Raw genomic sequence first — 21,260 nt, 5'->3', positions numbered from 1 at the left:
AGATGAAATCAGATACGAGTGTAAAAATGGCTTTTATCCTGCCACCTGAGGAAATACGGCCAAATGCACGAGTTCAGGCTGGGTACCTTCTCCAAGATGTAGCTGTCAGTTCCATTCATATCTTGACCTACTTCTTAATTCTGAAATTACTTTCTCTTAAACACAAAAACTTAGGGATACAATAAATCCAGACATTTGCCTTACTGTGTATGTAAAATAGAGGCTTTAGAAACATCCTTTGCTTTTCAAAGTAGCCAATTCTAAGGAGGATCAAAAACACATCTTTGTAAATAAAAAACCTTTTTTTTGCTATTCAACATCAAATATATGTGTACATGTGTGTGTATGAATATATATTTCTCTAACTAATGTAATTTTAGTATCTGAACTAAAATGTTGGGTAAGCCTGGTGTCTTTGAATACCTAGTTTATTAGTTGTTTCTGTGTAAAATGTTTCCCCCAAAACATATGGGCTTAAAGCAACAAAACCGCATTATCTCAGAGTTTCTTTGGGTCAGGAAATTGGGAGTGGCTTAGCTGGATAGTTCTGAGTCAGACTCCCGTGCTGCAGTCAGGATGCTGGTCTAGGCTGCAGTTCCTGGGTGTCTAGGCTGGGCTGGAGGACCTGCTTCCAGGACAGCTCACTCACGTGGCTCTGGGTAGAAACCTCAGTTCCATACCACACATGCATCTCCACAGCTTGCTTGAATGGCAGCTCACTTTCTCCAGAGCTAGTGATTGGAGACAGAGGGGAGGAAGCTTCCATGCCATTTATGACCCAGTCACACACTGTCGCTTCAGCCATGCCTATTCTTTAGAAGTGAGTCACTAAGTCCAGCACACTCAAGGGGAGACGAGTTAGGATTCACTTTTTGGAAGGATCTGTGTTGAAGACATTGTGGAATTTTCTAAAACCATCACAGGAACAAAAGGTCACTCAACTCAACAGAGTCTTTTGTTTCTAGGGATGTTTCCTTTGCCCTTTTCCAAGTGTTTTCTTTCTCTACAATAATATTCCCCTTCTTTATATTTCACAGTTGCTTGTAAAAGTGAACCCACTTAAATTGGGTACTCCATGAATGAAAAATGTAGTGATACAAATAATAGGTCAAGGGCCTCAATATTAATTCTAGGCCTAAGTCCAAAATGAATTTCCAAAGCATGAGACCCTTGAAGAGGAAGCTATTATCAGTATGAAACAGACTTCAGTGTTCTTTGGATATAAGGAAAATATTTATGTATTTACTTAGATATAGTTGACATATAACATTGTATAAGTTTCAGATATAAAAGGTAATGATTTGATATTTGCATGTATTGCTAAATGTTCACAACCACAAGTCTAGTTAATATCTATTACCGCACATAATTACAAAAGTTTTTCCCCTTCATATGAGAACTTTTAAGATCTACTCACTTAGCAACTTGAAAATATACGATACAGTAATGAAACTCTAGTCACCATGTCATACATTACATGACCGTGACAATTATTTTATAATCCTCTTGACCACCTTCACCATGTTGTCCACTCCACCCACACCCCGCCTCCTACAACCACCCATCACTCTCTGTATCTATGAGTTTTTTTTTTTTAGATTCCACGGGTAAGTAGAGATCATGCGGTACTTGTCTTTCTTTGTCTGCCTTATTTCACTTTGGATAATGCCCTTGGTCCATCCGTGCTGTCACAAATGGCAAGATTTCCTCGTTTTTTATGGCTGAGTAATATTCCGTTGTATCTATACAGCACGTTTTCTTCATTAATTCATCCGTCGATGGACACTTAGGTTGCTTCCATGGTTGCTTCCGTGTCTGGCATATTGTAAACAATGTTGCCATGATCATAAGGTTACAGATATCTTTTGGAGATAGTGATTTCATTTCCTTCGGATAAATACCCAGAAGTTAAAATCCTGGATCATATGCTAGGTGTCTTTTTAAGTTTTCAAGGAACTTCCACACTGTTTTTATAGTGGCTACACCAATTTACATTTCGTCCAGCAGTTCACAAGGGTTCTCTCTTCCCACAGTCTCGTCAGTACTTGTTATCTCTTGTTTGATGATAGCTTTCTAACAGGTGAGGGGTGACATCTCATTGTGGTTTTGATTTGCATTTCCCTGATGATTAGTGATGTTGAGCATCTTTTCATGTACGTGTCGGCCATCTGGATGGCTTATTAGGAGAAATGTCTGTTCAGATCCTCCAGCTATTTTTGAAATAGATGGGTTGTTTTATTTGCTATTGAGTTATGAGTACTTTACATAATTCGGATATTAATCTCTAATTAGATATATGATTTGCAGACATTTTCCCCCATTTGTCAGGGAGAACCTCGTTTGTTGAAGGTTTCCTTTGATGTGCAGAAGCTTATTAGTTTAATGTAGTCCCACTTGTTTATTTTCATTTTTGTTGCCTTTCCTTTTGATGTCAAATTGAAAAATCATCTCCACGACTGATGTGAAGGACCTTACCCTCTGTTTTCTTCTTGGAGTTTCATGGTTTCAGGTCTTAGTACGAATCTTTAATCCATTTTGAGTTAGTTTTGTTTTGCCCAGATTCGTTCTTTCACATGTGGCTGTCCAGTTTTCCCAATGTTGTTCATTGAAGAGACTGTCCTTTCCCTGCTATATATTCTTGGCTTCTTTCTCCTGAATTAATAGATCATATAGGTGTGAGTTTATTTCTGGGCTCTATGTGTCTGTTTTCATGCCAATATCATACTGTTTTGATTACTATAGCTTTGAATTACAGTTTGAAATCAGGAAGCAGGAATCCTCCAGCTTTGTTCTTCTTCCTTAGGATTGCCTTGACTTTTTGGACTCTTGTGGTTCTAGACAGTTTCATGATTGTTTGCTCTATTTCTGTGCAAAATGCCATTGGAATTTTGAAAGGTTTTACTATGAATATGTAGATTGCGTTGGGTAGTATGGACTTTTAACAATATTAATTCTTCTAATCCATGACCATGGAATATCTTTCTGTTTGTGCTTTCTTCCATTTCTTTTATCATTTTCCTATAGTTTTCAGTATATAGGTCTTTCACCTCTTTGGATGGAGTTATTCCTAGGTATTTTATTCTTTTGATGCGATTGTTAATGAGGTTGTTTTCTTAATTTCTCTTTCTGACATTTCATTATTAGCTTATAGAAATTCAACAGATTTTTATATACTGATTTCGTATCCTGTAATTTTACCAAATTTATTTATTAGTTCAAACAGGTTTTTGGTGAATTCTTTGGGGTTTTCTATAATATAACACCATGTCATCTGCAAATAATGAGTGTTTTACTTCTTCCTTTCCAAACTGGATGCTTTTGTTTCTTTTTCTTGCCTAATTCCTCTAGCTAGGACTTCCAATACTATGTTGAATAAAACTGGCAAGAGTGGCCATTCCTGTCTTGTTCCTGATCTTAGAGGAGAAGCTTTCAGCTTTTCACCATTGTGTGTAGTGTTGGCTCTGGGCTTATCATATATGGCCTTTATTATGTTGAGGTACTTTCCCTCTCTACCCACTGTGTTGAGAGTAAAGTAAACTATGAATTTTTTCAAGTGCTTTTTCTGTATCTATTGAGATGATCATATAATTTTCATCATCATTTTGTTAATGTAGTACATTGTATTGATTGATTTGGGAATGTTGACCCATCCTTGCATCCCTGGAACAAATCCCGCTTGATTGAGGTGTCTGAGCATTTTGATGTATTGTTGAATTTGGTTTGCAAATATTTTGTTGAGGATTTTTGTGTCAATGTTCACCAGGAATTGTGGATGGTAATTTTCTTCTCTTGTGGTGTCCATTTTGGTTTTGGAATTAGGGTAATGCTAGCCATGTTGAGACCATGAGTTTGGAAGTATTCCCTCCTCTTCTATTTTTTTGAAGAGCTGGCATGAATTCTTCTTTAAATATTTGGTAGAATTGACCAGTGAAGTGACCTTTTCCTGGACTCTTGTTTTGGGGAGGGTTTTGATTACTAACTGAGTCTCCATACTACAAATTAATCTGTTCCGATTTTCTATTTCTTCTTGATTTAGTCTTGATAGTTTGTATGTTTCTAGAAATTTATCCATTTATTGTAGGTTGTCCAATTTGGTGGTATAATTGTGAAAATTGTCTCTTATCAGCCTTTGTATTTCTGTGGTCTTAGTGAGAATGTCTCCTCTTTCACTTCTGATTTTATTTACTTGAGTCCTCTCTCTTTTTATTTTGGTGAGTCCATTAAAGGTTTGTCAATTTTGTTTATCTTTCCAAAACACCAGCTCTTAGTTTTCTTGATCTCTTCTACTGCCCCTTTGTCTCCATTTCATTTATTTCTCTCAGATTTTTGTTATGTCCTTCCTTCTACTAACTTTGGGCTTGTTTGTTCTTCTTTTCCTAGCTCCTAGAGGTATAAAGTTGGTTTTTTTATTTCAGATGTTTTGTTCCTCAATGTAGGCATTTATCGCCATGAATTTCCCTCATAGAGCTGCTTTTGCTGCATCCCATCACTTTGCTATGTTGTATTTCTATTTTCATCTGTCTCAAGGTATTTTTTGATTTTTCTTTTGATTTTTGTCTTTGACCCATTGGTTACTCAGTAGCATGTTGTTTAATCTCTACATAATTGTGGATTGATTTTCCAATTTTCTTCTTGTCATTGAATTCCAGTTTCATACCATTGTGGTTCGAAAAGATGCTTGATATGATTTCAATTTTATTAAATGTAGTAAGATTTGTTTTGTACTTAACTTGTTTTGTGATTTTTCCTGGAGACTGTTCCGTGCGCACTTGAGAAGAATGTGTATTCTGTCTCTTTCGGATGCAATTTTCTGCATATGTTTGTTAAGTCCATCTGGTCTAATTTGGCATTTAATATTGATGTTTTCTTATTGATTTTCTCTCTGCAGCATCTATCCATTGATGAAAGTGGAGTATTAAAGTGCCCTACTATTATTGTATTGCTGTCTGTATCTCCCTTTAGGTCTGTTAATATTTGCTTTATATATTTAAATGCTCCTATGTTGGGCACATTGCTATTTAGCAATCTTATGTCCTTTTGTTTTATTGACCCTTTTATTATTATGTAATGACATTCTTTGGGTCTTGTTACAATCTTTGTTTTAATATCTATTTTTTCTGATATACATATAGCTACCCCACCTTTCTTTTGGTTTCCATTTGGAGAGAATCTTTTTCCATCCCTTCACTTTCAGTCTGTGTGTTTATGTCTAAATTTTGTCTCTTGCAGGCTGCATGTAGATGAGTCTTTTTTTGTCATCTATTTAGACACTCTCTCTTTTGATTGGAGAATTTAGTCTATTTACATCTAAAATAATTATTGATAAGTATGTACTTATTGTATTTGCGATTTTATTCATTGTTTTCCTGCTGTTTCATAATTCCTCTGTTCTTTTCTTCTCTTGCTCTCTTCCTTTGAGATTTGATGACTTTCTGTTGTAGTATGCTTAGATTCCTTTCTTTTTAATTTTTGTTTATCTAATAGAGGTTTTGCTTTGGCGTTACCGTGTGGCTTGCCTAAAATAATTCATAGTTATGAGGCTATTTTAACTTGATAACAACTTAAGTCTGATTGCATTCTAATGTTCTACATTTTTACTCATTTTTGAAGTCACAATGCAAATCTTATCTTGTGTCTCTCTTAACAAATTATTGTAGTTATATTTTTACTACTTTTGTCTCAATCTTTCTACTACCTTTATAAGTGACTAACCAACCACATTTAGAACAGTAGATTATTCTGAATTTACTCTTTATTTACCTTTACCAGTGAAATTTATTATTTCACATGTTTTCCTGTTACTAATTAGCACTGTTTCATGTCAGCTTAACAAAGTCCCTTTAACATTTCTTGGAAATCCCATCTAGTGTTACTGGACTCCTTTAGCCTTTGCTTGTCTGGAAAATTCTTTATTTCTCCTTCAAGTCTGAAAGACAGCTTTGCTAACTAGAGTATTATTGGTTGGCAGCCCTTTTCTTTCAATGGTTTGATGATACTGTGCTACTCCTTCCTGACCTGAAAAGTTTGTGCTGAAAAATCTGCTTATAGTCTAATGGAGATTCCCTTGTACATTACAAGTTCTTTTTCTCTTATTACTTTTAAGGTTCTATGCTTGTCTTTATCTTTTGACATTTTAACTATAATGTGTGTTGGTGTCGTTCTCTTTGCGTTCAACTTATTTGGAACTCTCTGTTTCCTGAATCTGAATACAATTTCCTTCCCCAGAGTAGGGAAGTTTTTGACCATCATTTTTTCTGTGTTTTCTGCCCCTTTCTCTTTCTCTTCTCCTTCAGGGACTCCTATAATGTGAAAGATGGTCTGCTTTATGTTGTCCCATAAGTGCCATCAGCTATTTTCACTCATTCTCATTCTTTTTTATTCTTCTCTAATTAGGGGTTAATTCCACTACCTGTCTTTGACATCACTGATTCTTTCTTCTGATATGGAACCCTTCTATTGTAATTTTCAGCAGAGTTCTTGTATTTCTCAGCTCTGTGACTTCTATTTGCTACTTTCTTATCTTTACTATCTCTTTGTGGAAATTCTTATTGTGCTCATTCTTTCTTCTCTTGAACTCAGTGAGCTTCTTTATGACCATTGTTTTGAAGTCCTTTAGAGGTAAACCACTTATATTCAATTCATTAAGATCTTTTTCTGAAGTTTTATCTTGCTCTTTCATTTGGCACGTATTCCTTTGTTTCTTCAATTTTTCCTTTACTCCCTCTCTCTTGATTTCTATGCATTAGATAAAACAGCCACCTCTCGCGGTCTTGAAAGAGTCACTTCGCATAGGAGATGAACCTTATTGTTCAACTGTGTCTTAGCTCTTGATTGTCTCACCAGTCTTTGTGGTTTATTTTTAGTGGCTCTCAGTGGTTGAGGGTGTGCCAAGACGTGTCATTATCACAAAGGGAAGATCTCAGTCAGCACCTTGACTCAGGCCGACTGGAAGCCAAGACCACAGGCAGCAGCTTTTTTTTAAATATATTTTTCAGTGAGGAAGATTCACCCTGAGGTAACATCTGTGCCAATCTTCCTCTATTTTGTGTGTAGCTTGCTGCCTCAGCATGGCTGATGAGTGGTGTAGGTCCATGCCGGGGATCCAAACCTGCAAACCTGGGCTGCCAAAGAGGAGCTCACCAACATAACCACTATGCCACAGGCCCAGCCTTGTCAGGCAGCATCTTCTAAAGTATGCATATATACTTCTTTCAGGTTAAGACTGGGATGGGGGCACTTCTGCCTGCTCCGTCTGAGCTGAGCTGTGGGTATTGCCCAGTGAAGACCTGTTTTTATCTTTGCTTCTGTCTTGTTGAACACATGAACACAAACCCCACTGGCCAGAGGGGCCAGGCAATCAAGTGTTGATCCCTGGGCAGTAGCCACAAAAACTGGGGCACCAGATGTAAAAGCCAGGACACCAGCATCCTTCCAGGAGCTCCTAGCACTCTTGAGCTTGGTAAATGGAAAGCATGAAGACAGCACCTGCCCTCCATGGTCTCTGGAAAGAAGAATACAGTCAGCCTTTAGTTTTGTGTTTAATTAGAAGTCTTCTCCTCAGTCCTCAGCTATGAAGCTAGGCTCATAGGCCTCTTTCACAGTAAAACCAGACTACTCAGTCTTTTGCCTCTACTGTGCCCTGGTTTGGTAGACAGTTAAAAATGCTTTTTCCATCTGTTACAGTCCTGTGGGACTGTGAGCATAAGCCCCATGGGCCACCAGAGCCCAGTGATCCAGAGGTATCCCCTGGGCTGGAGCCATAGAAATCATAGTACCAGATGAGGGTACTGATACTGGTGAGCTGGAGCAAGGCAGAAGGGCAGCACACAGTGGTGTCTCCCGGCCTCAGTCCCTGGAGAGCACTTAGTGGGCCCCTAGATATGTCCCCAACCAGAAGCCTGCCCCGCAGGCCAAAGCTGCAGGACAAGCTAATGAGCCTCTTTCACAGACAAACGATGTTGTACTTCAGTCTGCATCTGCACTGTGCCATGTGGGTGTTAGATGGCCATAAATTTTGTCTCCATTTGCTATAGTCCTGTGAGGCCCATGACCGCAAGCCCCACTGGCCACTAAAGCTAGGTGATCAAGGAACATCCCCTGGGTGGCAGCCACTAAATCTGGTGCACCAGACGTAAAAACTGGGAACCAGACACTTGTACCAGCTCCCATTGGGGAGTTAAGGGTGCTCTGGATCATGGCAGATGGAAAGCGTGAAGATAGCACCACATTCCAAGGTGTCTGGAGAGGATTAAGACAGTCCTTAGAGGTGGCTTTAATTAGAAATCTGACCATCAGTCCACAGCAATGAAGGTGAATCTAATCGGCCTCCTCCACAGAAAGAACCTGTTAGAAACTCTTTCTCCATTTGTTACAGTCCTTTGGAACCTGCAAGTGTAAGCCTTCCTGGCCAGCAGAGCCAAGCAATCTAGAAGCATCTCCTGGGTGCCAGCCACAAAAATCAGAGCGTCAAAGAAGGGTACAAGCTCCTTTCTGGGAGATGCTGGTGGTCTGGCGTGAGGCAGAGGAAGAGCACAAACATGGCATCCACTGGCCTCCATCCTTGGAGAGTATTTAAGTAGGCTCCTAGATGTGAGTTAAATTACATTCCTTCTCATCAGACCCATGCTTTATGATAGGCAAATAAGCCTCTTTCATGGAAGGTCTGGACCCTTTTCAGTTGCCTTCCTCTGTACTGGGTCCTGCCGTGGGTGAGTCCACACATGTGGGCCTTTTAAAATCATTTCTCAGTTCATGTGTCTCAGTTCATTGCTCTGTGGATCTTCGGGACCCAAGTCCCGTTGGCTTTCAAAGCTAGATGTTTGGGGACTCATATCTCGGGTGCAGGGCTGAAAGCTGATGTGCTAGATGTGGGGTTCAAACCCTTCACTCCTCAGGGAAAATCTTCGTGTTTTGAGTTGCCTCCTGATTGTGGGTCGCCATGCTAAGGTTGAGGTTTATGGCGAGATGTGTCCTGTCTCACCTACAGACTTTGATGTGTGTTTTTCTGCTTTTCTCTGATGTGTGGGAGTCACTCAGCTAGCTTTTGTTTTTTTTTTCAGAAGAAATTTGTTCTGTATGTAGCTGTGAATTTGATATGTCTGTGGGTGGATATGAGTTCCGGGTCCTCCTACATTGCCATCCTTAATCAGTTACCTAAGGAAAATATTTAACCACGTTTATGGCTGGTTTTTGAAAATGATAGATCAGCCCATCTGTATCTGGATCTCAGCAAGATTATTCTACAAGGGACCTTCTGAAGTTCTTGTGAACAAGATGGGGAAATAGATGGGTTAGATGGTTTATCAGATAGTTTATTTCATTAAATGACCTTATGTGATTCTCAGATGTAGGACTTTGTTCTTAGGCCTGCTCCATTACTCACTCGTGTCATCAAACAGTTTCAAGATTTAGAGGAAATGCACTACAAATTCACAGCGGGACTGACAGAGGGCATAATGTACTGAATCTCATTAGCACAGATTCATTATTCAAAAGGAATCCTCTATGCTAGATTGAATCTAATAACATGACATTTAGTGGTGATAACTATAAGATCCTAGGCTTGAGTGAAAGGAATTAGCTGCAGAAATATAGACAGTTTGAAATATTTTTAAAAATTAGTGTTATTTCATTAAATTTTGAGATAAGTTTGAGTCAAAGATATGAGGCAAGCACCATAACTGCTAATGAGACCACAACCCTCACTGGTAGAAAGTGCAAGCATTAGAATGAGGCTGTTCTAAGTCTCGCTGACGTCAATGCTGATCAGATCATATGTGAAATACTATATTTGCTTCAGAAATGATCTTGTTGGATGGCAAAAACAGATTTAAGTGTTCCCAAATCAAAGGGAAAAATACCAAGGGGCTCAGTCCTGTGACAATAGTAACACCTACTTTTTATTATGCCCCTTTTGTGTACCTTTTGAAGAGAAATATCACTAGACTATTTTATTTATTTCAGATTCTTTGAAGCACCAAATGAGGTGGATAACCATGTTTATTCTGAAATCAGACAACCAGAGTTCAATTTTATCCTCTATCATTTAATGAAAAAATTAATTAAATTCCTTAAGACTTTCTTGAAAATCCAAAGAGTTAAGCTTGCTCGAGGTATAATTATTGTTAAATGACACACATCTTGACATATCATGTTGCAATTCATGCAAGGTGAAGACAAAATACTCTCAATCCCCCAAAACTGGTGGGTAAAAAACTAAAATGTTGCTTAAAAAGAATGAGACTAAATGAGCATTTTAATCTCAATATTGGAAGCTTCAAAAAAGTGGTGAAAACATTTATGAGTGATAAGAGTTATGGACTTAAGCCAAGAACCTATGCCTAGAGAAGGTATCATTCACAAATCTTTGTTAAAGAAAGACATTAGTATCTGCAAGGATTCAAAGTTCATAACCCACTTAATGAATCTGTAGAAACAACTGGAAAAATGTCTCTAATCAAAGAAATAAGAAAATTCAGCAGTGATCTTAAGGAAGATGAAGATGATAATGAATACTTGGTGCATGCATATCTGTGTAAGTGTGTGTGTGTTGGAACTTTTTTTAACATGATGCATAAAGTTTATTGTAATAGAATCCCATTTCATGGATAAAACTTCTACTAGTCTGGTATTAAAAGTGTTAGATTATCGCTAAATCTTCCAATGGAAAGGGCAAATTTTTCTGAAAAATGTTATATATAAACGTGTGATAAACAACACAGCAGTTAAACATATATGTTAAAATTGTTTAATATATTAGATTAACTCAACAAATTGTTAGTATATTATACCTCATTTAAAAATTTTTATAAAACGTATTTAAATACATCTCATACTCCAGGTAAAATTAGAAATAAACAATCCATTGTTTACCATAATATTAACTATTTGAATATTAAGAAATATTGCTACTTCATTTCTCTAGAGAGATAAAGAAAGGAAAACTTGGCTCTGTGACTAATTTGAGGCATGAATAAGAATTTGTTTTTCTGTGTGATGTGATCAATGGAAAATTTTTGTTCTTCACTCTATTTCTCACATTGTTTGCAGTAAATAGAAAACAAACTAACGAATGTTAATCCACAAAACAAAAACAAAAACAAAAAACTCGTTGTCTTCCTACATTGAGTTGGTGTGAGAAGAAAAGACAGGACTCTGATTTCTGATGAGAATAGAAAAGAAAGGAAAAGAAGACAGATGAGCTGAGTGATAAGATCAGTACTTTCATCTCTCAATCAAGATGCACATTTAATCAACCAGGGCTGGGTGACATGTACTCAAGGAGACTTTATTAAACATATCTGTGCAGTTTTCTTTCTGGAGAGTTTTCATACAAGTTTCTATATCATATGATCCACAAGACATAATTTTGTCTTCATTACCAAGGACTTCCTCACATACCTTAGTCATCTGAATTTTATAACTTTTCTTGTCCAAGAAACTCTAATGAAATGAGTATCATTATAAAGAGAAGAGAATCTAATTCATCAGTGAAACATTCATGTCTAATTTGATTTTTATTGAGGTAAAACTTTGTTTATACCGGTTTTGTTATGTTTTTTTTATTGCTAGTGAAGCCTTGTGATTTTCCAGAAATAAAACATGGACGTCTACATGATGAATATTATTATAAACCATACTTTCCAGTACCTATAGGACAACAATTTTACTATTACTGTGATCAAAATTTTGTGACTCCTTCAAGAAGTAAAGGGGTTATCTTTATTGCAGACAAGAAGGATGGTCACCAGCAGTACCCTGCCAAAGTAAGTAAACCTCTTTATAATTGTATATATACAAATATTTCAGAGAGTGGAGGGACTTAAACACTTAAGTGAATACAATTGAGTCTTCTATGAAAAAAATAAGGCCAAAAGATGAGTTCTATGAGCAAAATGACCAATATACATCTTTCTTTTCACGAGGATCTCTTCATGAAAATCACGAGAGATAAAAAGAGAGGCTTTATAAGAATATCTATATTATTTATATCTATTTTAATGTAAAAATAAAGCAAAATAATATTCAGTATTAATATTTTATTTTTAAAAAATGGTAGTAACTTTGGTTTTTCTTAAGTTATATCTTATTTTTGGATGGTTATTTATTCCAATTTAAATATTGTAAGGATAGTTGTTAGTTTACTATTTTTGCCTAATTTATGGGTTTTTAAAATTTTTCATTTATCATTTTTATGATCCTTAGGACAATGTATTTTCAATTACTTGGAACACGGAAATTATCCATATTGGGGAAAAAATTATTTACAGGGTCAATCTGTAAAAGTTGAATGCCATTCTGGCTACAGTTTTCCAGATGAGCAGACATCAATGACATGTACGGAGAATGGCTGGTCCCCACCTCCCAGATGCATCCGTGTCAGTAAGTACACTGGTCTATGATCCTAACATGTTTATGATTTGCTAAGACCCGTCTATATTACCTGTGACAAAATGTTTATATCAACTGCTTGTTTGGCCAATGGACCTGTTTGATTTTAATTTTTTCCAAGTGCGTATGAATGGATATAAAAATTTCTTGATACATATATAGCAAAATAAATGAGCCTACTGATAGACATTATTCAAGAAAATGGTAAAAGTGCCACAAAGAAGAAACATGTAATAATATAGTGATATCAGCGAGATGACAGAAAAGAAGTTTCCATTTATTTCCCCACAAAGAACACTGACTTGGACAACGACCCATGGACAAGAGCACTTTTTTTGGAGTTGAGGAATCCAGCAGAGACATTTCAGCTCACCATTGGAGCAAAAATATCCCAGATTGCATGTATTGAAGAGGGTGAGAGGTACAGTTTCACTTACCTGAGTCACTCCTCCCCTACAGTGGCACAGCTCAGTGCCAAGAGAGATCCACTCGGCCCAAGATTTTCTCACTGGGGGAAAGAAAGAGACTGTTAGTGAGTGTTTGACTTCCTCAGCTGTGGGCATCACTGACAAAAGGGCCCATTTCTACCCCAACACATCCAGAATACTGGGGTGATCTGCATGATTGGCTGGTTTGGGAAGAGCTTGGAGCACAACATACAGGCTCAGAATGTCTCAAGGGACACAAATCCTACTAAGCACTTTGCAGACTTCATCAGGAACCCTGCCCACTAGCCACTGAAGATGCCTTGCCTGCAGGTCCTGCTCACCCACACGCACCCCAACACATCTCACCCACACACTCCCCATCCCATGGTCAGCTCCCTGTGTATACTCCCAAAAGTAGCAAATACTTTCTCACTGGGGGAAAGTGAAAGCCTTTGAACATAGCTAGTGTGCAAACTCAGAAAGCCAATCTCACTCCACAGGAATGGGGGAAAGCATAAACTTAATCCTTCAGCATTTCTTCAGGGAAAGCAAACAGGAAGCTGTTAGCACCCAGACAGGCTTTCCAGGACCGAGGGAAGGAGTACATTGTAAGAATTCCCTCCCAGGAGGTAACAAGAAGTGTAGAGCCAGTATATCCACAGAGAAGGTCTGAAAAAGCATCAGAATCCCTAGCAGGGGTGACAGAAGTTATTTCTTTACCAAATTCAGTCAGTAAAGACTAGAAGAATTGACTGCTTCTTTAAATGCAAAGACAGCAATGCAACACTTCAAGAACCAAGAAAAATCAAGGAAACGTGATACCACAAAAAGCACACAATATTTTTCCAGTAACTGAACCCAAATAATGAAGATCTATGATTAGCCTATTAAATAATTTAAAATTCTTCAAAATTCTTGTTTTTAGGAAGCTCAGTGAGCTACAAGAAAACACAAAAAGACAGTTCAAGCAAATCAGGAAAACAATGAGAAACAAATCATAAAAAGAAATAAACAGAAATTCTGGAACTCAAGAACTCAATGAGTGAAATGAAAAATACAATGAGAGCATCAACTACAGACTTTACCAGACAGAAGAAACAATATGTGAAGTAGAAGACAGGATATTTGAAAGTTTCTAGTCAGAGGAAAACAAAGGAAAAATAACTATAGAATGAAGAGAGCCTACGTGAATTGTGGTAGTTTATGAAGTGAAACATTGTAGGCATTAAGAGATTCCCAGAATGAGATGAGTTAGAGACAGGGGCTGACAGTTTATTTAAAGAAATAATTTCTAAGACCTTACCAAATCTGGGAAGAGATATGGATTATCAAAATGAAGAAGCTCACGAGACCCCAAACATATTCAAGACAAAAATCTTTTACAATACACATTATAATAAAAATGGCTGAAACCAGAGACAGAGAGAATTTTGAAAGAAGCAAGAGCAAAAATACCTCACATTCACGGAACCCCCATAAGGGTATCAGGAGATTTATCAACAGAAAACTTGATGGAGGGGAGAGTGGGATGATATATTCAAAGTGATGAAACAAAGAAAAAACTTTCAACCAAGAATATTTTACTCAGCAAAGCTGCCTTACAGAAATGAAGGAGCAGTAAAGACTTTACCAGACAAATCAAGGTTGAGGGAATTCCTGAACACTAGACCTACCTTACAAGAAATGCTAAAAGCAATTCTTCAAGTTGAAATGTAAGGACATTAATTTCTAACATGAGAACATATAAATGTATACAACATACTGGAAAGGTAAATATATTGTTAAATTTAGAATACTTGAATTCTTTAATATGTTGGTGTAAAAGTCACTTAATTCATATATAATGATCAAAGGACAGAAGTTTTAAAAATAGTTATAGCTACAATAATTTGTTAATGGATACTCCATAGAAAAATATGTAAATTGTGACACAGTACCATAAAATGTGTGGAGGGGAATCAGAGGGTATAGTTCGTGTGTGCAAACAAAGTGAATTTGTTATCAACTTAAACTAGATTTTTATAGCTATGATATTGTATGTAAGTTACATGGTAACCATAAAGCAAAACCTATAGTACGTTCAGAAAAGATAGAAAAAGAAATCAAGGTATAGCACTATGGAAAATCGTCAATTCTCAAGCGAAGGCAGCAAGAGAATGAGAAAGAAACAATGGAACTATGAAGCACTTAGACAACAATTAATTAAATTGCATTGCTAAGTCCTTACCTATCAATGATTACTCTGAATGTAAATGAATTGAATTATCCAATCAAAAGACACACACAGAAGGCTGACTGGATCGAAAAATAAAAGACTCAACTAGGCAAGACTCGCTGTAGCTTTGAGGACACACATAGGCTGAAAGTAAAGGGATGGAATAAGACACTCTATGGAAATGGAAACTGAAAGAACCCAGGTGTAGCTAAACTTATACTGGACAAATAAACTTTAAGTCAAATAGTAACAAGAGACAAAGAAGTCACTATACAGTGATGGAGGGGCCAAATCATCAAGAGGCCATAACAATTGTAAATATATGTGCATTCGACATTGGAGCACCTAAATATATTGAACAAGTACTAACATATCCGAAAGGAGAAAGAGATATATGATAGATACAGAAATAGAATACGATAGAAATAGAAATATGATAATAGTAGGAGACGTCAATACAGCACTTTTAACAATGGATGGATCATCCACCGAGTAATTCAATAAGGAAATGTTGAACTTGAAATGTACTTTTGACCAAATGGACCTAACAGACATATATAGAACTTTCCATCAAACAGCAGCAGAATGTATATTTTCTGAAGTGCACACGGCACATTCTCCAGGATAGATAAGATAGTAGGTCACAAAACAATTCTTAAAATTTTTAAGAAGTTTAAAATCATACCGAATATCTTCTCTGACTACAGTGGTATGAAAGCAAATATCAACAACAGAAGGAAAACTGGTAAATTCACAAATAAGTGCAAATTAAACAACTCACTCCTGATAAAAGAATGAGTCAAAGAAGACAGAATATATCTTAAAAGATACAGCAAAAAACCACAACATACCAAAGAGCTGTGAAAGTAGTTCTGGGAGAAGTGTTTATAGTGATAAATACCTACATTAAGAGAAAAGAAAGATCTCAAAAAAAAAAATCCAACTTTATACCTCAAAAACGAGTAAAAGAACTAAGTAAGCCCACAGTCAACAGAATGAAGAAAATAAACAATATCAGAGTAGAAATACATGAAATAGAGACTAGAAAATAATGTATATAAAAAATCAACAAAACTAAGACCTACCATTTTAAAAAAGAAAATCAAAATTGATGAACCTAAGGTTGATTAGAGAAAAAAAGAGACATTCAAATAAATAAAATCAGAAATAAAATTAAAGACATTACAACTGGTGCCACAGAAATACAAAAGATTATAGACACAATTCTACAATTATATCACGAACAAATTGGATAACCTGGAAGAAATGGATAAGTTCAGAGAAACATAGAACTTACCAAGACTGAATCATAAAGAAATAGAAAACCTGAATGGACCAATGACAAGGAATATGAGATTTAACAGTGATCAAAAACATTCCTACAGAGAAAAGCCCAGGACCAGAGGTTTTCAGTGGTGAATTCTACCAAACCTTTAAAGAAGAATTAATGCCAATCTTTCTCAAACCATTTTAAATAATTGAGGATAGGAGAGAACACTTCTAAAATCATTTTATGAGGTCAGCATTACCTTAATACCAAAGCCAGACATGAACACTACTAGAAAAGAAAATTATAAGCCAATATCACTGATAAACATAGATGCAAAAATGCTCAACAAAATATTAGCAAACTGAATTCAACAGCACATTAAGAGAACACACCATGATGAAGTTGGTTTTATCCATGGGATTCAAGCATGGTTCAGCAGAAGCAAATCAGTAAAACTGACACACCACATTAACAATATGAAGGGTAAAAATCATATGATAATCTCAACGGATGCCAAAAATGCATTTGACAAATTTCAGCATCCGTTTATGATTTAAAAAAAATACTATTAGGGCTGGTCCCATGGAGTAGTGGTTAATTCTGGCAGGTTCTGCTTCAGCCTATGGGTTCATGGGGATGGATTCCAGGCTCAGACCTACACTACTTGTCAGCCATGCTATGGCAGCGACCCAATACAAAATAGAGGAAGATTGGCACATATGTTACCTCAGGGCTAATCTTCCTCAAGCAAAAAACAAGGAAGATTGGCACAAAGGTTAGTTCAGGGTGAATATTCCTCAGCAAAAAAAAAAAAAAAAAAATTACTCTCAACAAATTAGGCACTGCAGGAACTTACCTCAACATAATAAATATCAGGCATGAGAAGCCCACAACTAACATCATACTCAACAATGAAATGGTGAAAGCTTTGTCTCAAGGATCAGGAAAAAAACAGGGTGTCCACTCTCACCATTTCTCTTCAGCATAGTACGGGACGTCCCAGCCAAAACAATTAGGCAAGGAAAGGACGTAAAATGCATCCAATCAGGAAATAAAGAGGTAAAATGTTCTCTGTTTGCAGCTGACATGATCTTATACATAGAAGACCCTAAAGACTCCACCAAAAAACTCTTAGATTTAATAAAAGAATTCATTAAAGCCACAGGACACAAAATAAACATATGAAAATCATTTTCATCTATACATGAACAATGACCTATCAGAAAGAGAAATTAAAACAACAACGATTTACAATAGCATCAAAAATAAGAAAATATCTAGGAATAAATTTAACCAGGGAGGTGAAAGACTTGTAACCTAAAAACTATACCACATAGTTGAAATAAATTGAAGAAGACATGAAGAAATGGAAAGATATCCCATGTTCATGGATTGAAAGCATTAATATTGTTAAAATGTCCATACTACCCAAAGTGACATACAGATATAAAGCAATCCATCAACATCCCACTGACATTTTTCACAGAAAGATAAAAAATAATCCTAAAATTCTTGTGGAACCACAAAGGAACCCCGAATAGCCAAAGCAATCCTGAGAGAGAAGAACAAAGCTAGAAACACCACACTTCCTGATTTCATACTATATTACAAAGTGATAATAATGAAAACTATATGATACAGACACACAGATCAATAGAACGGAATCAGGAGCCCATAAATAAACCCATGCATATAGAGTTAACTAATATTTGAGAAGGAGCTAAGAATAAACAATGGGGAAAGGAATGTCTTCAGTAGACGGTGTTTGAAAGTCTGGATATCCACAACCAAAGGAATGAAATGAGACCCCTGTATTAAATCACTGAGGAAAATTACTCTAAATGGATTAAAGACTTAAATCTAAGACTTGAAACCATAAAATTCCTAGAAGAAAACATAACAAAATATCTTCTTGACATTGGTCTAGGCAACGATGTTTTTTTCATATGACTCCAAAAGCACAGGCAATAAAAGCTAAAATAAATAAATAGGACTACATCAAACTAAAATGCTTCTGCTCAGCAAATCAACAAAATGAAAAAGCAACCTGTGGAATTGGAGAAAATATTTGCAAACCATATATCAGATAAGGGGTTAATAAAAAAATATTATAGGGAACTTATACAATTCCATAGCAAAATAAACAACCAATCCAATTAAAAAATGGGCAAAGGATCTGAATAGATGTTTTTCTGAAGAATGCATGTAAATAGCAAACCAGTACATGAAAAATTACTCAAAATCACTCATCATCATGTACATGCAAATCAAAATCTCAAGGAGCTATCTCCGCATATTTGTTAGAATGGCTTTTATCCAAAAGACAAGGGATAAAACGTGCTGGTGAAGATGTGGAGAAAAGGGAACACTTGTACATTTTTGGTGGGGAGGTAATTTGTTACAGCTATGTGGAAAACAGCATGGAATTTCCTCAGAAAGTTAACTGTCATATGATCTCTCTTTGGGCTATGTTTCTGAAGGAAATGAAATCAGTATCTGGAAGAGATATCTTCACCCCCATATTCACTGCAGCATTATTCACAACAGCCAAACTATTGAAACATCCAAGTGTCCATGGATGGATGAATAGATAAGGAAGATGTGGTATGTATATGTACAATGGAATATTACCCAACCATGAGAAAGAAGGAAATCCTGCCATTTACAACAACATGGATAAACATAGAGGACGTTATATTAAGTGTAATAAGCCAGAGAAAGACAAATACTTCTTGATAAATCTGATATGCAGAACCAAAAAAGAAGCAAGAAGAAGAAAAAGTCAGGTTCATAGATACAGAGAGTAGAATGGTAGTTACCAGGGGCTGGGGAGTGGGGAAAATTGGGAGATGCTGATCCAAGGGTGTAAGACTTCAGTTATTAGATGAATAATTCTGGAGATCTAATGCACAGCTTGATGACTATAATTAGTTATAATGTATATATACTTGAAATTTGGTAAGACTATAGATCTTAAGCATTCCAACAACAACAAAATGATACCTATATGAGGTGATATATGTGTTAATTAACTTGCTTTTTAGAATCATTTCACAATGTATATGTGTACCAAATCATCTCATTGTACACTTTACATATATACCATTTTGTCAATTATTTTTCTAAAAAGCTAGGGAGGCAAACTGTAATAGACATACAAAAGATAAGGAGAAAAGTGTCAAAGCAAATAACTACAAAACATAATCAAATAACAAAGGAGGACATCAAAAGGGAAGAGATTGAAAAAACTATTGCAAAACAGAAAACAAGTACCGAAATGTCAAAAGTAAATCTTCACCTATCAATAATTACTTTAAATGTAACTAGATTAAGTTCAAGTATTAAAAGGAATAGAGTACCTGAATGATTAAAAAAACAGAAAACAAATGATATATTATCTATAAAAGACTCACTTTAGTCTTAAAGAGACAAGTAGAATAAAAGTGAAGGTATGGAGAAAAATATTTCATGCAAATTACAACCAAAAGAATGCAGGCATAGCTATCGTTATATCAAAAATTTTAACTTTGTCCCAAACTGTCTCTAGCGACAAAGGTCATTATATGATGATAAAAAAGTCAATTCAACAGGAAGATGTAACAATTTTAAACATATGTGCACCTCACATTTGAACACCTAATCATATAAAGCAAACATTGACAGGTTTGAAGAGGAGAAATTGACAGCAGTACAGTAATTTTGAGTTGATTTTTGTATATGGTATCAGATAAGGGCCCAATTTTATTCTTCTGTATGTGGGTATCCAGTTTTCTTAACACTATTTGTTGAAGGTACCATCCTTTCCCCAGGGTGTGTTCTTGGCATGCTTGATGAAGATCTGTTGACTGTATATGTGTGGATTTATTTCTGGATTCTCTGTCCTTTTCCATTGATCTATTTGTCTGTTTTTATGCCAATAACATACTGTTTTGATTATTGTAGCTTTGTAATATATTTTGAAATGAGGAAGTGTGATATCCTCAGCTTTGTTCTTGCTCAAGATTGCTTTGGCCATTCAGGATATTTCGTAGTTACCTATTAATTTTAGGATTGTTTTTCCCATTTCTGTAAAGAATGCCATGGGGATTTTGAGTAGGATTGTATTGAATCTGTAGGTCCCTTAGGGTAGTATGGACATTTAACAATGTTGAAGACTCCAATCCATGAACACTGGATGCCTTTCTGTTTATCTGTCTTCTTTAATTTCCTTCATTCATGTATTATAATTTTCAGTGTACAAGTTGTTCACTTATTTGGTTAAGTTTATTCCTAAGCATTACATTCTTTCTGTTGTCAATGTAAATGTGATTGTTTTGTTAATTTCCTTTTCAGATAGTTTGTTGTTAGTGTGTAGAAATGTTTCTAATTTTTATATGTTGATTTTTTTTCCTGTTTACTTCCTTCAACAAGTAAACAACTTGTTGAAGTTGTTTACTGGTTCTAACAGCTTTGTTCAATCTGTAGGGTTTTCTACGTATAAGATCATGTCATCTACATAGGGGGATAATTTTATTTCTTCCTTCCTAATTCGGATGGCTTTTATTTCTTTTTAAAATTTTTAATTTTGTTAATGTTTAAATTTCTTATTGAGGTAAGATTGGTTTATTACATGATATAAATTTCAGATGTATATTATTATATTATAATTTCTGTATAGACTACCTCGTGTTCACCACCAAAAGTCTAGTTGCCATCTGTCACCGTAGATTTTTGCCCATTTACCCCTTTCACCTCTATTTGTTGGCTAATTGCTCTGGCTAGGACCTCCAGTACATATTGAACAAAAATGGTGCTAGTGGGCACACTTGTCTTCCTCCTGATTGTAGAAGAATCTATCATCATTGGCCCAGACAGAGATTCTGGGTGCTTCTCAAAACTGTTTGCTCATCCAACCTGTGGTCTTTGTGTTTAGCATTCCCCAGGAGTCTAGAGTAAGCCAAGTCTCATCAGTGTCCTG

The 21,260-nt window shown here is 36.0% G+C and overlaps 1 protein-coding gene across 1 annotated transcript in view; it reads left to right on the top strand.

The window, feature by feature from the left end:
* LOC106800088 (complement factor H-like) overlaps positions 1-21,260 on the top strand; it is a 126,861-nt gene that overhangs the window by 70,070 nt on the left and 35,531 nt on the right. The window contains 3 exon segments of the mRNA XM_087428469.1: positions 11,572-11,709; positions 11,712-11,765; positions 12,205-12,381. Coding sequence (XP_087284595.1) covers positions 11,572-11,709; positions 11,712-11,765; positions 12,205-12,381 — 369 coding nt within the window.

Source organism: Ceratotherium simum, unplaced genomic scaffold (genome assembly GCF_057802395.1).
Source record: "Ceratotherium simum simum isolate JZ-2026a unplaced genomic scaffold, ASM5780239v1 HiC_scaffold_51, whole genome shotgun sequence".
In the NCBI taxonomy this organism is placed as follows: domain Eukaryota; kingdom Metazoa; phylum Chordata; class Mammalia; order Perissodactyla; family Rhinocerotidae; genus Ceratotherium; species Ceratotherium simum.
This window is presented reverse-complemented; position numbering and strand designations above follow the sequence as displayed.